The following is an 18,430-nucleotide window of genomic DNA, read 5'->3' as shown; positions in this document are numbered from 1 at the left end:
ATAGCTTCCAGTAGAGCAGTGGGTTGTATGAGCAAGTTTACTGTATACAATTTAAGGTAATTGTATACAGTAGAAAGATGTATGTTTGAGATATAAAATAATGTCCTGATATTGGAAACTAACTTATCTTAAAACCTTTAAAAACTCAGATATAAAATTAATTGATTGTAGTGAGCATTATTATCTATGTGGCACCTTTAGTTTAACGAGACTGTATGCTGTAAATGTTTTTAAATTGTTCTAATGCAAACAAACAAACAAAAAACAAAAACCCAGGCTGATAAACAAAAACTTTTGCTGAAGTAAAAGCAGAAAATAAATATCAGAGGTTCAACTTAATGCTTTTCTATGGTGGTTTGCCCAAAATTCCAAGAAAACAAAAACAAAATCAAAGATACCATTAACAAATTACTAAACAAAGTCAATTTGATACACCTATGTATTAGAAATTATTTTCTAGGTAACAATAACAGATACTATAAAATACTGAGCATTCCACTATCGTGTTAAGTGGTTCTGATGGAAGCTGGTCTCTTAAATTGACAATAGGTACATAAATGTCTCTACCCCCCATTTCAGGGAGATTATTGACTAAAATATTACAAAATCTGCCTTTAAGAGCATATTTAATCATCCACTTGAAATAGCACACTGAAAGTTAAACAGTTGTTCTGGCATTTAGTGTTGCTAAACCCAATATTTCCTATTTGTAAATATTTATTTATCCAGGAGACCAGAAATGCGGTTCGGAACATCACCATTCTGTGCCTCTTTGTATAAGTTCAGCATTTTCTGAACCAGCAATGCCATTTATGACGGCCAAGTTGACCATGTTCCTGAAGTTCTCACATCACCTCTGGCTTAGGAAGACCCTGTAGGTCTCACCTCCCAGGTCTCAGACTTGACTTGTTTCCTCTCTTCCTTTGTATTCCTATAATTATAGGGTGAGATTTGACACAGAAGGGTTTTCAAAATCCCAGAATGTGACCAATTCTCAGGGAACAGGGCTCTGCTGTGCTTCAGAGCATGGACTCTGGACATACTTCTGGTTCAGTCATGGCTCCACCAGTTAATAGCTGTTTGACATTGGGCAACTTGCTGGACCTCTCTGTTGTCATGTGTTCTCATTATGTAACACAGGGATACTATTAGTACCTGAGAGGGTTGTCACTGCAAGGATTAAAGGTGTTTTATATCCATGTAGAATAACAAACAATTATATAGCAGTTACTAGGTGCCTGGTACTATTCTGGGTCCTCAATGTGTATGCTTGATGTTGTTGATACTGTTGGTAAATAATACTCTATAAAGTATTTAATATTGTTAATATTATTGCATGGTCATATTGGCACTGGCTGCCTCAGGCAAGTGTGTGAGAGTCTCTGATTCAGATTACTTTTATGCTTCTCTCACACTAATGGAATCATTACCTAGGGCTAAGAAAACTAAGGCTCAGTATGGTTGAAGGAATTCTAAATCCAGAACCTGGGTTTATCTACTTTATCCTCTTTTTGTCCTTGACTCCTGTCTGCCTTGCAGATCTTTCCAACTCGGCTGCCTTACTCCTCATGTGTTCTGTGGCAGATGAATCCTAACTAGCATCCCTATAGCAGTCTAATCTCTAATTTACCCCTTCCGTGGACACTATTTCCCTGTCACACAGTTAAGGATGTCACTTACCACTCGCAAACTAACTTTGTTCCTTCTCCATAGTATAAAGTTTAGTAAAAGTTTAGTGTAAAGTCTAGAGTATAAAGTTAACATGATCTGAGAGGTTTGTGTTAGTCAAGCCTACTTTTCCAGCTTCTGAAGGCTACATACTCTAAAACCACCAATATTGTGTCCTCATGGGAATGCTCATCTCTCTCCAATACAGTTGTGACTGGGAGATCTGTTATGCATTCTCTCTCTCCAGAAAGTCTCTCTCTGGACCATCTAATAAAATTTTATTCACTCTTACTTACGACCCTTCCACCGTTTTTTCCTAGGGTATCATGCAGTCCATCTTTTGGAGGAAAAGTCTGTATGAGTAAATTATTGTTGAGAGTTATAGAGACAACCTATGGCAGTAAACATAAGCACTCATCAGTACAGAAGAGAAGATGCAGGGCCTCAGAGTTCCCTTTTTCATCAGGGAAAATTTCTACTTTATTTGAGTGTACCACTTGCGTTTAGCTAAGGTAATGTCCTGTGAAAGATTAACAGGTGCAACAAGTGAAGACACAGCTTTCAATTAACTCTCTATAAACAAATTTAGTAGTTGGGCACTTGCATGACTTCTTGACTTCAATATTACATGGTTGATGAACAGTTTGTCTCAATGGTGTCCTTAGTCATCAGTGTGCAATCATTACCTCAAATAAGAAATGTTCTCAAGTAGTGCATAGAGGAGACACCCTCGATATTTGAAATTAGCAAGTTACATATTACATTTTCAGTTCTCATGTCACATTCCCTCAGTAACTTAACTTTTAAGTGCCATTCCTGAATAATTCCTAATTTTTCCAGCATAGTCTGTGTATATGTTTTGCAGGCATCTGAAACACTTAAAGAACTAGTCTTCTGCGTGTATCACTGCCTCTAATTGCAGTAGTGTAGAAGGGAATGCATTCAAGGTGGGCTGCGTTGTCTGAAAGGCTGTCTGAACTCTCATGAAAGAGTTCAAATTCATTTAAGATGAATTTGAATTCAATGGGAGAGCAAACACTGCTAGAGCAAAGACTCAGGCATATCCAGAGGACTGAGAGCTTGTCTGTGGACAGTGGAAATTAGGTGAGATAGAAGGGGTCAAATTATGCGTAGTTCTGAGAGTCAAGCAGGGCCCTGGCCCAACAGTGTTAAGTATGGACGGAAAAAGTAACATGATAGAAGCAGCACTTTAAAAACATTTTTAGAGAAAATCTTGAGACCGTACATCAGATTCATTATCACACATATGCACAAAAGTTGGCATACAGATTTACAGGAGCTTACAGTGTGAAGCTCATCTTAAGTCCCGGCGAAGAACCTTTCAACTGGAGACCAGGGACCCTGATCAAAGACTTAGTCAAATGGTTATGAAAGCCTTACCGAGGATGGTGGCAGTGGAGATGGAGAGAGGCGTTTCTCAAGAAAATTTAACAATATTTGGTGTCTGATTGGGTAGGGAGCTGGGAGATGAAGCTAGTCAGACATGACAATTTGGGAGACTGAAAAAAAAGATTTTGCCAATGAAAAAAATTAGCCTCGGTCCATAAAGACTAGTTTCTGTTTTGTGCTTATTAGTTTTTCATGCTTGTATTTATAACTGAAAGTCCTGGGAGGAAAAAGAAAAGATTCATGTCTAAACATCCAAGTAAGAGAAAGTTTTAGAACTTTGGGCTCAAAGAGAGCTACATACTCAATTGAGCTCTGTGAGACAAGGCAAAATGTCCTCCTCACAACATCTTAAGCCAGGAATATGTTCTTTGAATTTACAACTTCTTAAAATAGGAGTCAATAAAAAAAAAAAAAGCAGCAAGTGTTTTCAAGTTAACTGGAGAGAAAAAAATTTTTTTCTCCTAACACCATATTTCAAGTTTTGTATATTTACACTAGTTTTAATATGCATGTTTAGAAACGTGTAACCAATTGAGGTAGATTCTGTTATCCTTCATACAAATTATATTGTGAATGCTTAACTTGTTTCATTTTATGTGAAACAATATTTTTAATCAAATCAAACTATAAAACGAACGGACTCTAAAGTCGGTCTGTTCTTCATTTTCTTATAATCTATAATCAGGAAATCCATTCACTCACGCTTTATAATTTTTGTGCTTTTAAAGTGGTCAGGAGAATGTGACATCTGCATACAGTCACATCTGAATTGATCGTTGTCCAGGCAGAAGGTAATTTTAAAACATGGCATGAGGAAAGGTTGAATCTGAATATTAGAACATTACCGAGAAATTAACTTGAGTAATTTGCCACCTCCCCGACCCCCGACTTTGAATGAGACTGTTCTCTTTGGTGAATTTATCTTAAGGGAGGACAACAGCCTCAACGCAGGCCACAGCGTTCTGAGCGAGGAGGCCCGTGGTTTCCAAGCCAGTTTAAATGCAGGCTCTTCTTAGCAGTAAACCACACGCATGTATTCATCATTGATTTTCAAATGATAGGTTTCTATATCGCTGGTTTAGGATCCACAGTCTTGCATTCCTGAATCTATATTATGCCAAAAGAATAACAACTTGGTGGCTGGAAACAGAAATGGTTATTATACGGCTCCAAAATGCTAGCTGGCACAATATGCTAAAAACAGCAGAAATTCACCGGTAAAAGGCAGAATTTATTTGTTCTTAAAAATAACTTTGTGCTCTAAAAATATGGATTTAAGAAGTGTCATCGTGGTTCAAAATATTTTATATTCAAAATGTAAACACCTTAAAATATGTGACTAATCTTCTAAAATGGTATAATTTCCAAATAACAGGAAATATTCCAAGAGAAAAATAGAATGCTTTTCAAATCCATTTTTGAGGCATTTATTGGATGAAAAACTATAATATATGTTTACTTTTTTTTTTCCTGCTGCCCTAAGTCATTGTTTAAAAATGTGGGCAGAAAGATGTAGGCTTTGTTGGAATTTTTCAGAGTTTACTGTAGAAAAAAAATTTTTTTTTAATTTTCAAAAAAGAAACCTTTTCTCAGAGCCTCTGTGAAGCATTTCCATTTTCACACACTGGCCCAGTGTTTGTCATATCACAGGACAACACATTTCACAAAGCGGTTTTACTTCCTTTTAGCAAAATAACTCCTCCATGCAAACCAGTATTGGCATCTACCAAGCCAGGGTTTTAGTTTCTTCTGATCTATTCAAGCTTCATTGCACTGCTTAACTGACTTTTTCCCCCCTTCTTTTGAAATTACCCACCTAATTTTCCATTTAATTGTTTATTTAAACCAGATCTCACGCAGGCTTAACAGATAAGTGACATATGTATTGAGTGTATCAGACTGAACTTCAGCTGACAGGAAAGTGTAGTGCACATTTTGTCTTCGTTCTCTCAGTCTCTTTTTATCCAGTAGAATATCTTAATTAAAACTAGACCCTTAACATATTTGCAAGAATGATTCAATTAAGACACATTAAATATAAACTATTTTGTCAAGAATTTTTGTAAGTGAACATGTTCTTTGTATCTCTCCTAGTGAAATAAGGTAAATGTAGTTGTTTCATATGATAACTTTTGCCACCAAAAACTATCCAAATTAACTGGAAAAGAAAATTTTGGCTGTTGACATATTTAGCTGGCTATAGAGGATTTAGCTTCTTTCAATGAAGTTTTATTATACAAGTAATTTATATTCAAATTCAACCAACATTTCCTAAGCAACTTCTGTGTACTTGACACGTGTTTTGGAGGGGGTTCATTTATTTTTAATCCCCCCCCCCAGTAACTTGGAGAATTTTACGGATGATCCGATTGACAGATTTAATCTTGTAGTTATTTGTTATATATTCAGCCTGTTTATTCATGCATAAAATGAGACAGGTAAATGAATGGGATATGAAGAACAAATGTGCTCTACACAGTATGCCTCAAATGTATTCTAATTCAAAAAATGTTTCCCTAAATATTTCCTGAAATACCCCTGTGCTTTGCCTTCCCAGTCCCTCATCACCTCTAGCTCACACCATCAGTGCCCCATACTCCCAGGCCTTTCTAATTACAGGATACGCCAGGGCCAGTAGATCTCTCTGTCCACTTAGAGGCCTTTGTTCTACTTCTGCTCTGTGACCTTCACGGATCTGCATTGCCACCATTTACACCCAAGGTGTGTCGGGCTGGAATTCAAGATCTCCACGTCCCTCCAAGGTCTTCGACACTCCTCTCTTTTTAGGAGTTCCCTTCTAGCCAGATTGCTCACAGTGCCCCCCGACTCATGCTCTGTAAATTCCCACCTCAGCCCTTTCCCACAGCCCAGTCACAAGCCCAGTGTGTCTTACTGTCTCTTCTCTTTTTTCAAGGCCCAAATCAGTTCCTGCCTCTTAGGTGAATCTTTATTGGATAATCTCTTCCCTCCTGGGAACTCAGTAACACTTAATCTGGATTACTCTGTGGGCATCTCTCCCTAGACTGCCTTGTCTTGGTTTGTACGTCTCACACATGTGCATATTGGATTACCATAAAGGAATTGCAGGGCCTTTGAGGACTGGGGCCACGTCCTTGCCTCCTCATGGGGTAGCACACAGTATCATTCATCCTGGAGTAATAGACACTTGTGTTTTAGGATAATGATAATGATGACCAACCGTAACAGCGAGGTTTGATTGTCTCCTTTAAAGTGCTTCAGAAAACAAACATCTAGTTTTACAGCAAGGATTGTAGAGTCGGGTAGTGGGTTTCTCTTATTCCCCAATCAGAGGCCATGAATGAAGCCAACAGATGACATTCTGCCTCAGTTAATGTTGCCTCAACTCCTTCCGTAGCTCTTCCTGTCACGGAGCAGTATATTTTGAATGATGAGAAATGGCATCCTTCAGATATCCGTTTCTGTTAGTAGGGCATTGAGCATCAGAGATCTAAGAAAACCCCTTCAGTGTTCACATCATACGACTATCCCTGTGCCTTGGTGAATCAGTACTTTTGGAGGCATCAATCCTTCATTTCAGCTCCTAAGTAGGAGTCCTGCATTTTGAAATTCTGTGTGAACAGGAAAGCAAGCTGTCAGGGTCATACACGGAACTTGTGAGGAGAGCAAACCCGACATAAGAGGACCAGAGGGAGAAACCACTCAAAGAAAAGGGGAAGTCAACAGCAAACTGTGGAAGAGCCTACTGTCCCTGCATGTCCTCGAAATGATAGTCTTACTGGTATGCCCTCTCTTCACTTAAGGACACACAGACACACAAAATAAAACCCAAACCACTGAACTGAAAGAGTGAGTCACGCCAGCCCAGGCCTTTGCCAAGCTAGTCCATTAAAGTGCAGGGCAGATTCTGTGCTTTTCTTAGACCCTGAACGAAGACTGTCTGACTTTCTTCCCAAATTTTTTTAATGGAAAAAAAGTATATGCTGATTTCTGAGCAAGTTGGTATAGATTAGCTGTCTTCTCGTTAAACATTTTTAATCTTCCTTTAGAGAATGTTAAAAAAAAAAAAAAAACTAACTGGGTTACCTTCACGTGGAGGCTAAGTTGGTCATCCCACAGACTATTTTGTAAGTCATACCCTGTTAAACTTTTATTTTTCATCTCATATAGTGTATCCTGTAGAAACATTCTTGAGTCTAGATTTCTCCCTGAGTGCTTTCATTGTTTTGTGTTAACAGGGAACGGATATGGCAATCCCCGAAACTCACCAGGTCTGCTGGTCTCACCTGGTAACTTGAACAAGAATATGCAAGCAAAATCTCCTCCCCCCATGAATTTAGGGATGAATAACCGTAAACCAGATCTCCGAGTTCTTATTCCACCAGGCAGCAAGAATACGATGCCATCAGTGGTAATGCGAAACTACATTTTAAATAAATGTTGATAATGTTTTGTATATGTTTTGCTGTTTTTGTATTTGTCTAACATTTTGAATTACTTAAGTGCTCCTAGAAAATTAACATATCAATGCTATTGCTGGAGCCCTGTTTGTATTTAGCCATTATTTCTGGTAACTGGTTCGCATTTCCCTTTTCCATGTTAAAAAAAAAAAACAAAAACAAAAACAAAAAACCAACATCCAATAAACTTCACTATAAAACTGGTGTTCTGAGGCAAAGAAACCATTTCCTTTTAAGCTCTCCAATTTATAATTAGAAAAAAATCATTGCTTATTACTCTGCTTATGTTGCATACAATTTGACCAATGGTAGAATCAAACTCACAGAATAGGGAGTTTCATAACAGATTTTATAATGTTGATCTAGTTATGTCCTCAAAGTACTGACAACCAAAAATCTTTTCCATAATTTCTACATGAACATTCTCCTGTGAATTGGCCATTCTTTTCTTAGGTATATTGCAGTGATAATGCTTAATACATCATGTGCCTGTGCTCTGCCTCAATTCATATTTCCATATATGTGCTTCATGCAAATAGCTACCTCTCAAAAGCAAATTGTTTTAAAATCCTACGCATTATGAGAACAAAGGTTATATTTTACAACAACAAAAAAAGTTGACACTGTAAGAAAAAATTAAATAAGAAATAAATAAATAAGAAATATAAGCAACATCCCCGGACTCCATCATTTTTCTTTCTCCTGGGTCTGCAGGCTAAGATGAAGATAATGATTGTGGGGCCAAATTCAACAACAAAGAGACTTACATCAGTGTTCTCCAAATTAGCTTTGCTTAAGAGCGAGAACATTTAAAACCAAGATTCGGTAGACAAATTTAGACCATTCTGCAAACACATTTCTCTTTTTTTCCTTTCTGTGCTCTGTGGCAGGCTTCACGGTAAAACAGTCCTGCAAGCTGATTAGTTTATTATGGCACAGTGCAGATTAATTTTGAATATCATCCCCCCAAAAAAAATCACATAATACGCAACATTCCCTTCGGAAAGGACTGAGTCTAATAAATAAAACCTCCCACGGGGCCATAGCCAAGCAGTGTGGGCCATACGGGGCAGGCTGTCTCTATCAGCAGGTTTATTCCAAGTTCCTTAAAACTGATGTTCTCCCAGGAATCCTGTGAGTGGTCAGTACAGCCTCTCACTGGTGGCCAGGTGCAGGTCCCCCCAACCCCCGCCTCCAGCGCTCCATGAGTGGAGTCTCAAAATACAAGCTTTTTTTTTTTTTTTTTTTTTTTTCAAAACGTGGTACTGAAATAATGAAGTTTGAGACACTGACCTGTGCGGAAAACTAGATAGATTGTCTTCACATTTGAGACAAACCGCTCATTAAGTGAAACAAAGAATGTCTTTGTAAGGAGTTATCTTTAGAGTCTGGGTTTTAAAATTGTTTAAACTGTTGTGTCTATCAGAAGATGCTTTGCCTTTTGTTGAAAAGGTTTTGCCCAGTTATAAATATTTACAGACACTAATTAATAAAACTCCTTCCCCATGCTCTCAGTCTGAGGATGTCGACCTGCTTTTGGTAAGTAGAAAGAGAACTTCCCTTAAATGATACATGTAAGGAGAAACCCAAGGTGACTTTTAGGTGGAGGGCTCTAGCAAAATGGGAAGATATCAGAAGTTACCATAATATGTCAACATTAATTCTATTTCGGGGCCATTAATTTCAAGTACCACACACAGGTGAAAAGAATATCAGGGTATTTATTTTTCTGTCTCAACCTTTGTAAGTGAAGACCATGTTTTCAGTTTATTTTAGGACCTGATTTATAGTAAAATTCAAACGAAAATAATTTCCTTAGTTATTTAAACCATGAGGATACTTATTTTTCTAAGAATTAAAGTCTCATGATCTTTAAATGTATGTGAATCTTTAATCTTCTTGCTGTAAGTAGTTAAATACACATGTTAGCTGGTTTGCCATGTAGTTCTGAGGGAAGTTTAGAAGAATCTGAAAAAAGTGGTCAGAGCACCACCTGCTGGTCAGAGTATAGCATGAAATGTGCCCATCTGCTCTGCTGTATATAGAACTGAACATGAAAACCACCATGGTTGATTTTAATTTTTTTTTAATTTGCATTTGAATAAAAACTGAAACAATGGAAGTACAGTATACATATTTCATCAGTTTTCAACATAGTCTGTTTTTACTCATAATAAAGCCTATGGTACTTGTTACTAGTTCAGTTGCCTAGGAGATACTGATGTAATGGGTTACTATGGCAACAACTGGTCTCTTGAAGGATTGTAAATGATAGGGTTGGCAGAGTTCATAGAGACACATGTTAAATGATTAATTTCAGGAGATTTGTACCAAGTTATCTCGTTATGTGCAAAACTATACTGAAATCTAACATTTTTAACTTTTAAAAAATTCTATCAATAATGTCTCTTTATTTACTTTAAAAGAATCAAAGGATAAATAACTCCCAGTCTGCTCAGTCATTGGCTACCCCAGTGGTTTCCGTAGCAACTCCTACTTTACCAGGACAAGGGATGGGAGGATATCCATCAGCCATTTCAACAACATATGGTACCGGTGAGTAGCTTTGCCATGTTCAAATAGTACATTAAATACTTTTTATTAAAAAGCAAGATGAAAAAAGATACTACCTTTCAGTCTGTTAGGAAGCTTCAGGTAGTACCTGTGGCGTCCAGAGACTATACTGTTACCTATTTCTTGCTAAGACAAAATAAATATCCATATTTTTCTTTCTTAAGTGAAAGTTTTTATTAACCCAACCTGAATTCAATATAAAAGACCAATTTCAAGGAAAACGAGCCATTATTTCTTGATGTAATAGAAAGCTCACTTTCTTAGAATTGTTTAAAACAACATTTGTAGATCATCAAATATGTGTATGATGTAATGCCGGATTGTACTTCTAATAAATTAAAATTTCAGGCGGTTGTCCTTCAAAGCTCTCGTGGAATACTTATTTTTCAGTATATGATATGTATCTCTTTTAAATCAAAATTGCTCCTGATGCTCTATCTCCTTCTCCCCCCCCCAAAATGAGAGAATTTATAATGATCATTAAATAGCACTAATAGAATATTTTTAATTGGACATGTTTATTTACCATTTTATAATTTCCAAATTAAGTCTTTTCCCTTATTTTATTTGTTCATCTAGAGTACTCTCTGAGTAGTGCAGACCTGTCATCTCTGTCTGGGTTCAACACCGCCAGCGCCCTTCATCTTGGGTCAGTAACTGGCTGGCAACAGCAACACCTACATAACATGCCGCCATCCGCCCTCAGTCAGCTGGGGTAAGCAATATTATTTCTCTCATAAAACACTTTCAGAAGGCATTTTTAAGTGACAAATGGCAATCTCTAAACACTGCGCTCTAAGGTCCCATTAAAGGAGGTACAATCCTACTTTATCGAAATCGGAAAGTAATGATCAGATCGGTATCTTTCAAGCAGGTTTAATATTACTTGGCTTATTTTTTAAGAGGAGGGGAGCCCTGTGATAATGAGGTAAATTATTTCCCTATTGTTTTAGGCTATACTGGTTTCCACTTGGGTCAATGACAAAATTTCATTTAGTTAACTTTTCATGTAGCTCATGTGGGACATAAGAAGGCACTTAAAAGTTCTTAACATTTTTGGGATATTTGGGAATCCTTATCACTTAACGTAAACCATATAGTCATGCTAACGTTAACCTAGTGCTCACAGAATCTATTATTCTATTGATATACAGATTTCATATAGTTATAATAATGCATTCATAGTATGGCTGTATATTTGTAGACATTGTATAAATAAAAATGTATATGTATGTGTGTATATATATATATATATATATATATATATATATACTAATTACCTAAATTTGGGTATAAAAATAATTTCTGTTGTTTTCTGAAATCAGAATATGTGTATTTCTGCCCCCTTGTGGTAACTTTGAGAAATGTCTTTATCATAGAAATGACTCCTGTCATTTATCTGTATAAATGTGCAAACCTTTAAAAAGCACTGACTTCATAATTCACACTTTGTGTCAAACAAATAGCTTTCTTAAGTTTAAAACATGAATCAAAGATCTGCCTTTCAGTTGACATAATAACTCCAAAACTGCAGTTCATCTTCAGAAGAAAAATACTAGGAAGATATAAAATATTGAAAGATAAATCTTTGTATTTTAGAAACATTCTGTGTGTCTACCTCACTTTTACTTTTCTGCTGAGCCATTTGGTTAGAAGATCTAGTTAGTTCTATACTTCTGTTTCTAAAGAGATAATGAGTCTAAAAACACTGATTACAATAAAAATCACTGATTGACATCACAACCGCATCTCTTACCCCTCGCTGCCCTCCTAGCTTTCATATGGAATCTATTTCACATAGATTAGTGCTCTAGTAATGGAGTCTTCCCCCATTCACTGCCTGTCTGTATCCTGCCCGCTAATCACTATTGTTGAAAATCTAAACTTTCATGTAAACCATAAAATAAATTCACATGACATTGTTGCTGTGCTTTCTTAAAAGATTGTTAGCTTTGAAGATATATTAAATATTGATATAGGGTTTCTCTTTTAAATTAAATATCGATAAAGGGTTTCTCTTTTTAGGACTTTTTAAGTTTTCTCAGAAATGTTAACTATGCAAGTAGACATTTATTGCAATAACTTTTTAAGGTAATTATCCCTAAGTACATTGTACCATCATGGCAATCTTAAAATACATACAGGTGGCAGTGCTCTGCTATGGCTAAGCAGTGAGTCCACTGTACGTGCTTCTTGACAAAAGTCAGGGTAGTTGTTTACTTCTCACTTTTCACAAAAGTCATCCATTAGAGGACTGGATTTCCTTAGAAATTATCAATGTCAAGAGCCATAGTATTTGCTTTGAATGTGGCTTTCTTTTGTTATTAGTAACACCTGAAAATTTGCATTTTATATATAAAACACATTTATGTATTTTAACTATACCATAATTTTAAAAGTCCCTTTTTTCGCATGTGAAGAGTCTGATTCTCTGCTGCCCTTAATAAAGGCTTCAGTAAATGAGAAAGGAGAGGACTGGCCTAGAGAGGAACCGAATGGCAACAGCCAAGGATGAAGCATTTTGTTTAGTTCCGGTTTCTTTCAGCAACGGTTATCATGGTGCATAATTAGTCTATGAGTTTTTATTGTATTTAATCACTTCCCTTATCCCTCAGATAGAATACCCCCTTCAGCCCTTCTAATCTTGGCTGGCCCTCCTTCTTTCCTTCCTTCTTTCCTTCCTTCTTTCCTTCCTTCTTTCCTTCCTTCCTTCCTTCCTTTCTTCCTCTCTCTCTCTCTCTCTGTCTCTCTCTGTCATAACACATACACACACACAGGGTAGCTTTTTAAAAATGGGTCCCTTCAAATGGACTAGCCCATGTTTACACAACTAAATGTTAAACTGTTTTAAAAAAAAAACTCCCAAGTTGTAATATTTATATTAATAAATTATATGGGGTGCCTTAATTCCCTACAGTGTTAATTAATTTAAGAAATAAGTATCTTTTTAGGCTAAAGTAGCTTCATGCTCTTGTGTGGTGAGTTCACATTCCTTTGGACAGATAACAGTGTTCAAAGTAGATACAGCCTCCAGAGTGGCTTGGCTATTCCCAGCAGCCCAAGATGGTCACCACAATTCTTTCCCAAAATTAAGAGTATAAAAGGACTCTTCTGTTTTGTTGATGGAAATGCCTTTAACTCCAAAGCTGTACTTCTAACACTGTCTAGCATCTGATTTTATCTAACCAAGGCAGATAAATGGCATACATTGATTTGATGTAGGAAGCAGAGATGATTGGCCGAAGGAACTTGGCCCTCAAGGGTTAAGTGTCATTTGAATATGGAGATTTGAGAAAATGACCCTCAAATTTTTAAGTACTTTTCTCATATCACCTTTAAAAAGGAGCAACGTGTTTTCTGGAAACATTTCTTTACATCATCGTTGTTGATGTGGGTGTTTACAGACGACTTTTAAAAGGTTAGGTTAAATATAGTTTGATAGTTTAATTTCTGGGCGGAGGCAGTACAAAATTTGAACAAAACTATCCGGTTCTGTTTCACTTCTGAACAATTGTGGGGAAGGGTAGGTGTTTTCCCAGTTGGAAGGCATCTGTAATAGATGTAAACTTGCAGCAGGATTTGATATGGGCAACTTGCACATCAGGCTTCTGTCTCCCACCCACCTCTTTCTCACCCACACACATGGAGCATTTCACAATTATCTGGGCCTATAAAGATTTTGTTCTCAAGAACAAGCAGACCAACATGCTTGTATGTGAATCTAGCATGCGTACCACTAAGTGATTTTTTAATGCATTTTCTTTTCAAGATAATACTTTGGTAACAGACACTAGCCAATTACATTTCATGCCATTTGGAATCCTATACCACAGTATACTAAAGCTGAATCGAAGTTATCACGTACATTTCGTTACTGTGGGTTGAGTGTCCCCAGAACTACTCAAAATGCTTCATATATGCGTTCAGTGTCAAATGAAATGCCACCAAAAAGTAAACTTAGGGACTAGCCTATTTGTCTACGGAAGGCATAAACAATCAGTATTACATCTCTTATGGGGAAGGCCTGCAGCAGAACCCATCTGAGCCAGTTCACAATGGGAGATACAGTAAATAAGTAGGTAATGCAGCTTCCAAAAGCTGTGTTAAAGAAGCAGCATTTTGATTATACTATTTTTTGCTTAATTTTTCCAGATTAACTGCTTATACTAACTAGTCCAACTCACCGAATTTTTTTTTCTAATTGTCCATGTTTCTCTGCCTGTGAAGAAGCTATCTAAATGTCAGAGGGCAGTCAAAAGCATTTGTTGATATGCCACTTTGTTTTCAGACTCCTAATTGACATTCATTATTAAAGAGTTGTGTGACTCGTAGTAGAAGCATTTAATTAAATTTTAGTGAAATAGTCTTTCTTATCCAGAGCCAGGAAAATTCTTTCTTCCAGAAATCAAAAGATGATTTCCTCTGACATCAAAATGAATCACTAAGTAACTTTGAATCAAGATAAAATAGTCCACCGTTACAGATCCTTTTGAAATACAGGTGTCACCCCCCACTTTAATATCTTCTTGATTTGAAGATTATTTAATTAAAACTCTTAGAAAATTAATATGCTAATATCGACTGTAAAAGAAAACCTACGAATAAATAATGACAAGCATAAACAGATGATTGAAAATCATATACACTCAATGTTGGTAACTTCATGTAAATGCTAAGACTGTTTTAATCCTAACACATAAAAGCCAGAGAAAGAAAGGCTTACTAGGGAAACAAATAATTCTCCTTTATGTTATTCTCCACATTAGCTCATCTATTAATAAGAGAAGGAAAGTAGTTCTTTGCCAGTAGGTGGTGCTTTTGTATAAAACATCACTCAAAGATAAACTCATTTTGACTAATTTTATATCTCTATACATTTTGAGCCTGAATCGCATCTCCCAAAAAGCCGGCCCCAAGTTATTCCACTTTTTCCTCTGAAACATATACCCATTTTCTCCCTGCTCATAATGGCTTTTTAATGTCCTCTAATTCTCTCCATTTGAAAGTAACGTAATCACATACAGGAGTAGGTAGCCTGGCTTTCCTTTGTTTAGAATGGGCGTATCTGGATAGATTATTCTTTCCTGCAGCTCCTCCTCCTCACTAAAAAAGGTATCTGCACTCTCTTGACAACATGGGCAAGTAATGCCGACTCTAGCCATGAATGTCCGTGCAATCAGAATGTGAGAACAGTATGAGCATCTTAAAATTGATGTCAGCAATGTTCTTCTGGTTTATCCTGATCAAAGTCATTGTGATTGCTAATCTACACTAAGGGCTTAATGCTTTTCCCTCCAGAGTTTCAAGTATCTAAATTCTTCCACATTTTGGAAGATCTCCTGGAATAAATGAGGATTAAGGCATATAAACACGATAAAATCACACTAGATCCTTCTTTACAACAACCTTTCCTTAGACAAATCCAGATTCCTCAACTCATGCCAATTATAAATATGAGTGATACCCTACTAAGCACCCCAGCAGGGAGAGATTCGCAATGATAAAGTTGAAGTAGTTGTGGAAAATAGACAGCAGTTTCATCCCATGTAACTGACAAACAATGGAGAAAGTCATACTGTTGATCAGTTTTAGGAGGGTAGGAAGTCTCAGTGTTTTTAAGCCAATAAACTGTTCTGCAGATAACTTTCAACCTCCTTCCCCTCCTTCTCTCCCCTCTTCCAATCTTTTCACCAGATACAGTTATAATTACATTTACATCATTTACAGCTATAAATGTAGCATTTTGTGCATTTATTCATTTGAAATTTGAACTTTCTTCACTTTGTCTGAAGACTATACAACTTAACGTGCATGTGCTTATTACACAGAGGGAAACGTTTATATCTATAACTAGCTTTTACAGAACACACACATTAGTAAATCAAAGGCGTCTAATTCAAAGGCTAAACACTGTATCTTAAATCTTAGCTTATATTTTGGAAGTAGTCTAGGGAGAAATTCCATGGACACAGAAAATGCTTTTTCCAGCATGTCATGATAAGCCTTTCTGAGCCAGTCACCTGTATGTTTAGGGAGCCTGTCAGAGACTAGAGGTATGATTCATGAGGCCCAGACCAGTGAAATGCTGTAATTACTACCGTGCATCCTAAATGGCTCTGAGAAGGCAATGCCCCTAAGTGCTTCGAGCACGCTCTCCTCCCTCTGGGCATGCTCTGGTGTCTATGCGAGTCTTGAAGCTGATGTGTTATGTAATTGTGAGTTCCTGGGGGCTCCAGGCCTCCTCCATCTGTAACTGGGTTTCCTTTCCTCCTACAGAGCTTGCACTAGCACTCATTTATCTCAGAGTTCAAATCTCTCCCTGCCTTCTACTCAAAGCCTCAACATCAAGTCAGAACCTGTTTCTCCTCCTAGAGACCGTACCACCACCCCTTCGAGATACCCACAACACACGCGCCACGAGGCGGGGAGATCTCCTGTTGACAGCTTGAGCAGCTGTAGCAGTTCGTACGACGGGAGCGACCGAGAGGATCACCGGAATGAATTCCACTCCCCCATTGGACTCACCAGACCTTCGCCGGACGAAAGGGAAAGTCCCTCAGTCAAGCGCATGCGACTCTCGGAAGGATGGGCAACATGATCAGATTATTACTTAATAGTTTTTTTTTTTTTTCTTGCAGTGTGTGTGTGTGCTATACCTTAATGGGGAAGGGGGGTCGATATGCATTATATGTGCTGTGTGTGGAAAAAAAAAGTCAGGTACTCTGTTTTGTAAAAGTACTTTTAAATTGCCTCAGTGATACAGTATAAAGATAAACAGAAATGCTGAGATAAGCTTAGCACTTGAGTTGTACAACAGAACACTTGTACAAAATAGATTTTAAGGCTAACTTCTTTTCACTGTTGTGCTCCTTTGCAAAATGTATGTTACAATAGATAGTGTCATGTTGCAGGTTCAACGTTATTTACATGTAAATAGACAAAAGGAAACATTTGCCAAAAGCGGCAGATCTTTACTGAAAGAGAGAGCAGCTGTTATGCAACATATAGAAAAATGTATAGATGTTTTGGACAGACCCGGCAAAGGGTGGCCATTGGTAAATGTTAGGAACACACCAGGTCACCTAACATCCCGAGAACGCGCTCACAAACCTGCACGCATATCATTGGCGTATGGCACTCATTAAAAAGGATCAACGACCATTAAACGAGGACCATACCTATTAAAAAAAAAAAAAATGTGGAGTTTGAGGGCTAACGTATTTAATTAAATAAATAAATAAATCTGGGTCTGCATCTCTTATTAAATAAAAATATAAAAATATGTACATTACATTTTGCTTATTTTCATATAAAAGGTAAGACAGAGTTTGCAAAGCATTTGTGGCTTTTTGTAGTTTACTTAAGCCAAAATGTGTTTTTTCCCCCTTGATAGCTTCGCTAATATTTTAAACAGTCCTGTAAAAAACCAAAAAGGACTTTTTGTATAGAAAGCACTACCCTAAGCCATGAGGAACTCCATGCTTTGCTAACCAAGATAACTGTTTTCTCTTTGTAGAAGTTTTGTTTTTGAAATGTGTATTTCTAATTATATAAAATATTAAGAATCTTTTAAAAAATCTGTGAAATTAACATGCTTGTGTATAGCTTTCTAATATATATAATATTATGGTAATAGCAGAAGTTTTGTTATCTTAATAGCGGGAGGGGGGTATATTTGTGCAGTTGCACATTTGAGTAACTATTTTCTTTCTGTTTTCTTTTACTCTGCATACATTTTATAAGTTCAAGGTCAGCTGTCAAAAGGATAACCTGTGGGATTAGAACATATCACGTTGCAACACCCTAAATTGTTTTTAATACATTAGCAATCTTTTGGGTCAACTGACATCCATTGTATATACTAATGAGTTTCTTTCATGCTATTTTTTGTTTTGTTTTTGCATTATTATCAAATGCAGGGCCCCTTTCTGATCTCACCATTTCACCATGCATCTTGGAATTCAGTAAGTGCGTACCCTAACTTGCCCGTGTCCTAAATTATCTGGTTGGTTTTCAGCCTAGAATTTGATACACTTTTTAGAAATATGCCCAGAATAGAGGAGCTATGTTGGGGCACATGTCCTGCAAATATGGCCCTAGAAACAAGTGATATGGCGTTTACTCAACGCATAAGTTATAAATTCCCACAGAAGAAAAATGTGAAAGACTGGGTGCTAGACAAGAAGGAAGCAGGTAAAGGGATAGTTGCTTTGTCATCCATTTTTAATTATTTTAACTGACCCTCAACAATCTTGTCAGCAATATAGGACTGTTGAACAATCCCGGTGTGTCAGGACCCCCAAATGTCACTTCTGCATAAAGCATGTATGTCATCTATT

At 37.0% G+C, this 18,430-nt stretch overlaps 1 protein-coding gene across 20 annotated transcripts in view; it reads left to right on the top strand.

Annotated features, from left to right (window-relative positions):
- Positions 1 to 16,939, top strand: part of MEF2C (myocyte enhancer factor 2C) — a 154,369-nt gene extending 137,430 nt beyond the window's left edge. For 19 of the 20 annotated variants that reach the window (XM_042989718.1, XM_042989711.1, XM_042989705.1 and 16 more), the window contains 4 exons: positions 7,296 to 7,468; positions 9,944 to 10,073; positions 10,671 to 10,806; positions 16,368 to 16,939. In XM_042989718.1, coding sequence (XP_042845652.1) covers positions 7,296 to 7,468; positions 9,944 to 10,073; positions 10,671 to 10,806; positions 16,368 to 16,689 — 761 coding nt within the window. In that variant the 3' untranslated portion in view covers positions 16,690 to 16,939. The remainder of the gene's footprint in view (positions 1 to 7,295; positions 7,469 to 9,943; positions 10,074 to 10,670; positions 10,807 to 16,367) is intronic. The other variant, XM_042989754.1, reaches the window with a different exon arrangement.
- The last annotated feature ends 1,491 nt before the right edge of the window (positions 16,940 to 18,430 follow it).

This window comes from Panthera tigris, chromosome A1 (genome assembly GCF_018350195.1).
Source record: "Panthera tigris isolate Pti1 chromosome A1, P.tigris_Pti1_mat1.1, whole genome shotgun sequence".
In the NCBI taxonomy this organism is placed as follows: Eukaryota; Metazoa; Chordata; class Mammalia; order Carnivora; family Felidae; genus Panthera; species Panthera tigris.
This window is presented reverse-complemented; position numbering and strand designations above follow the sequence as displayed.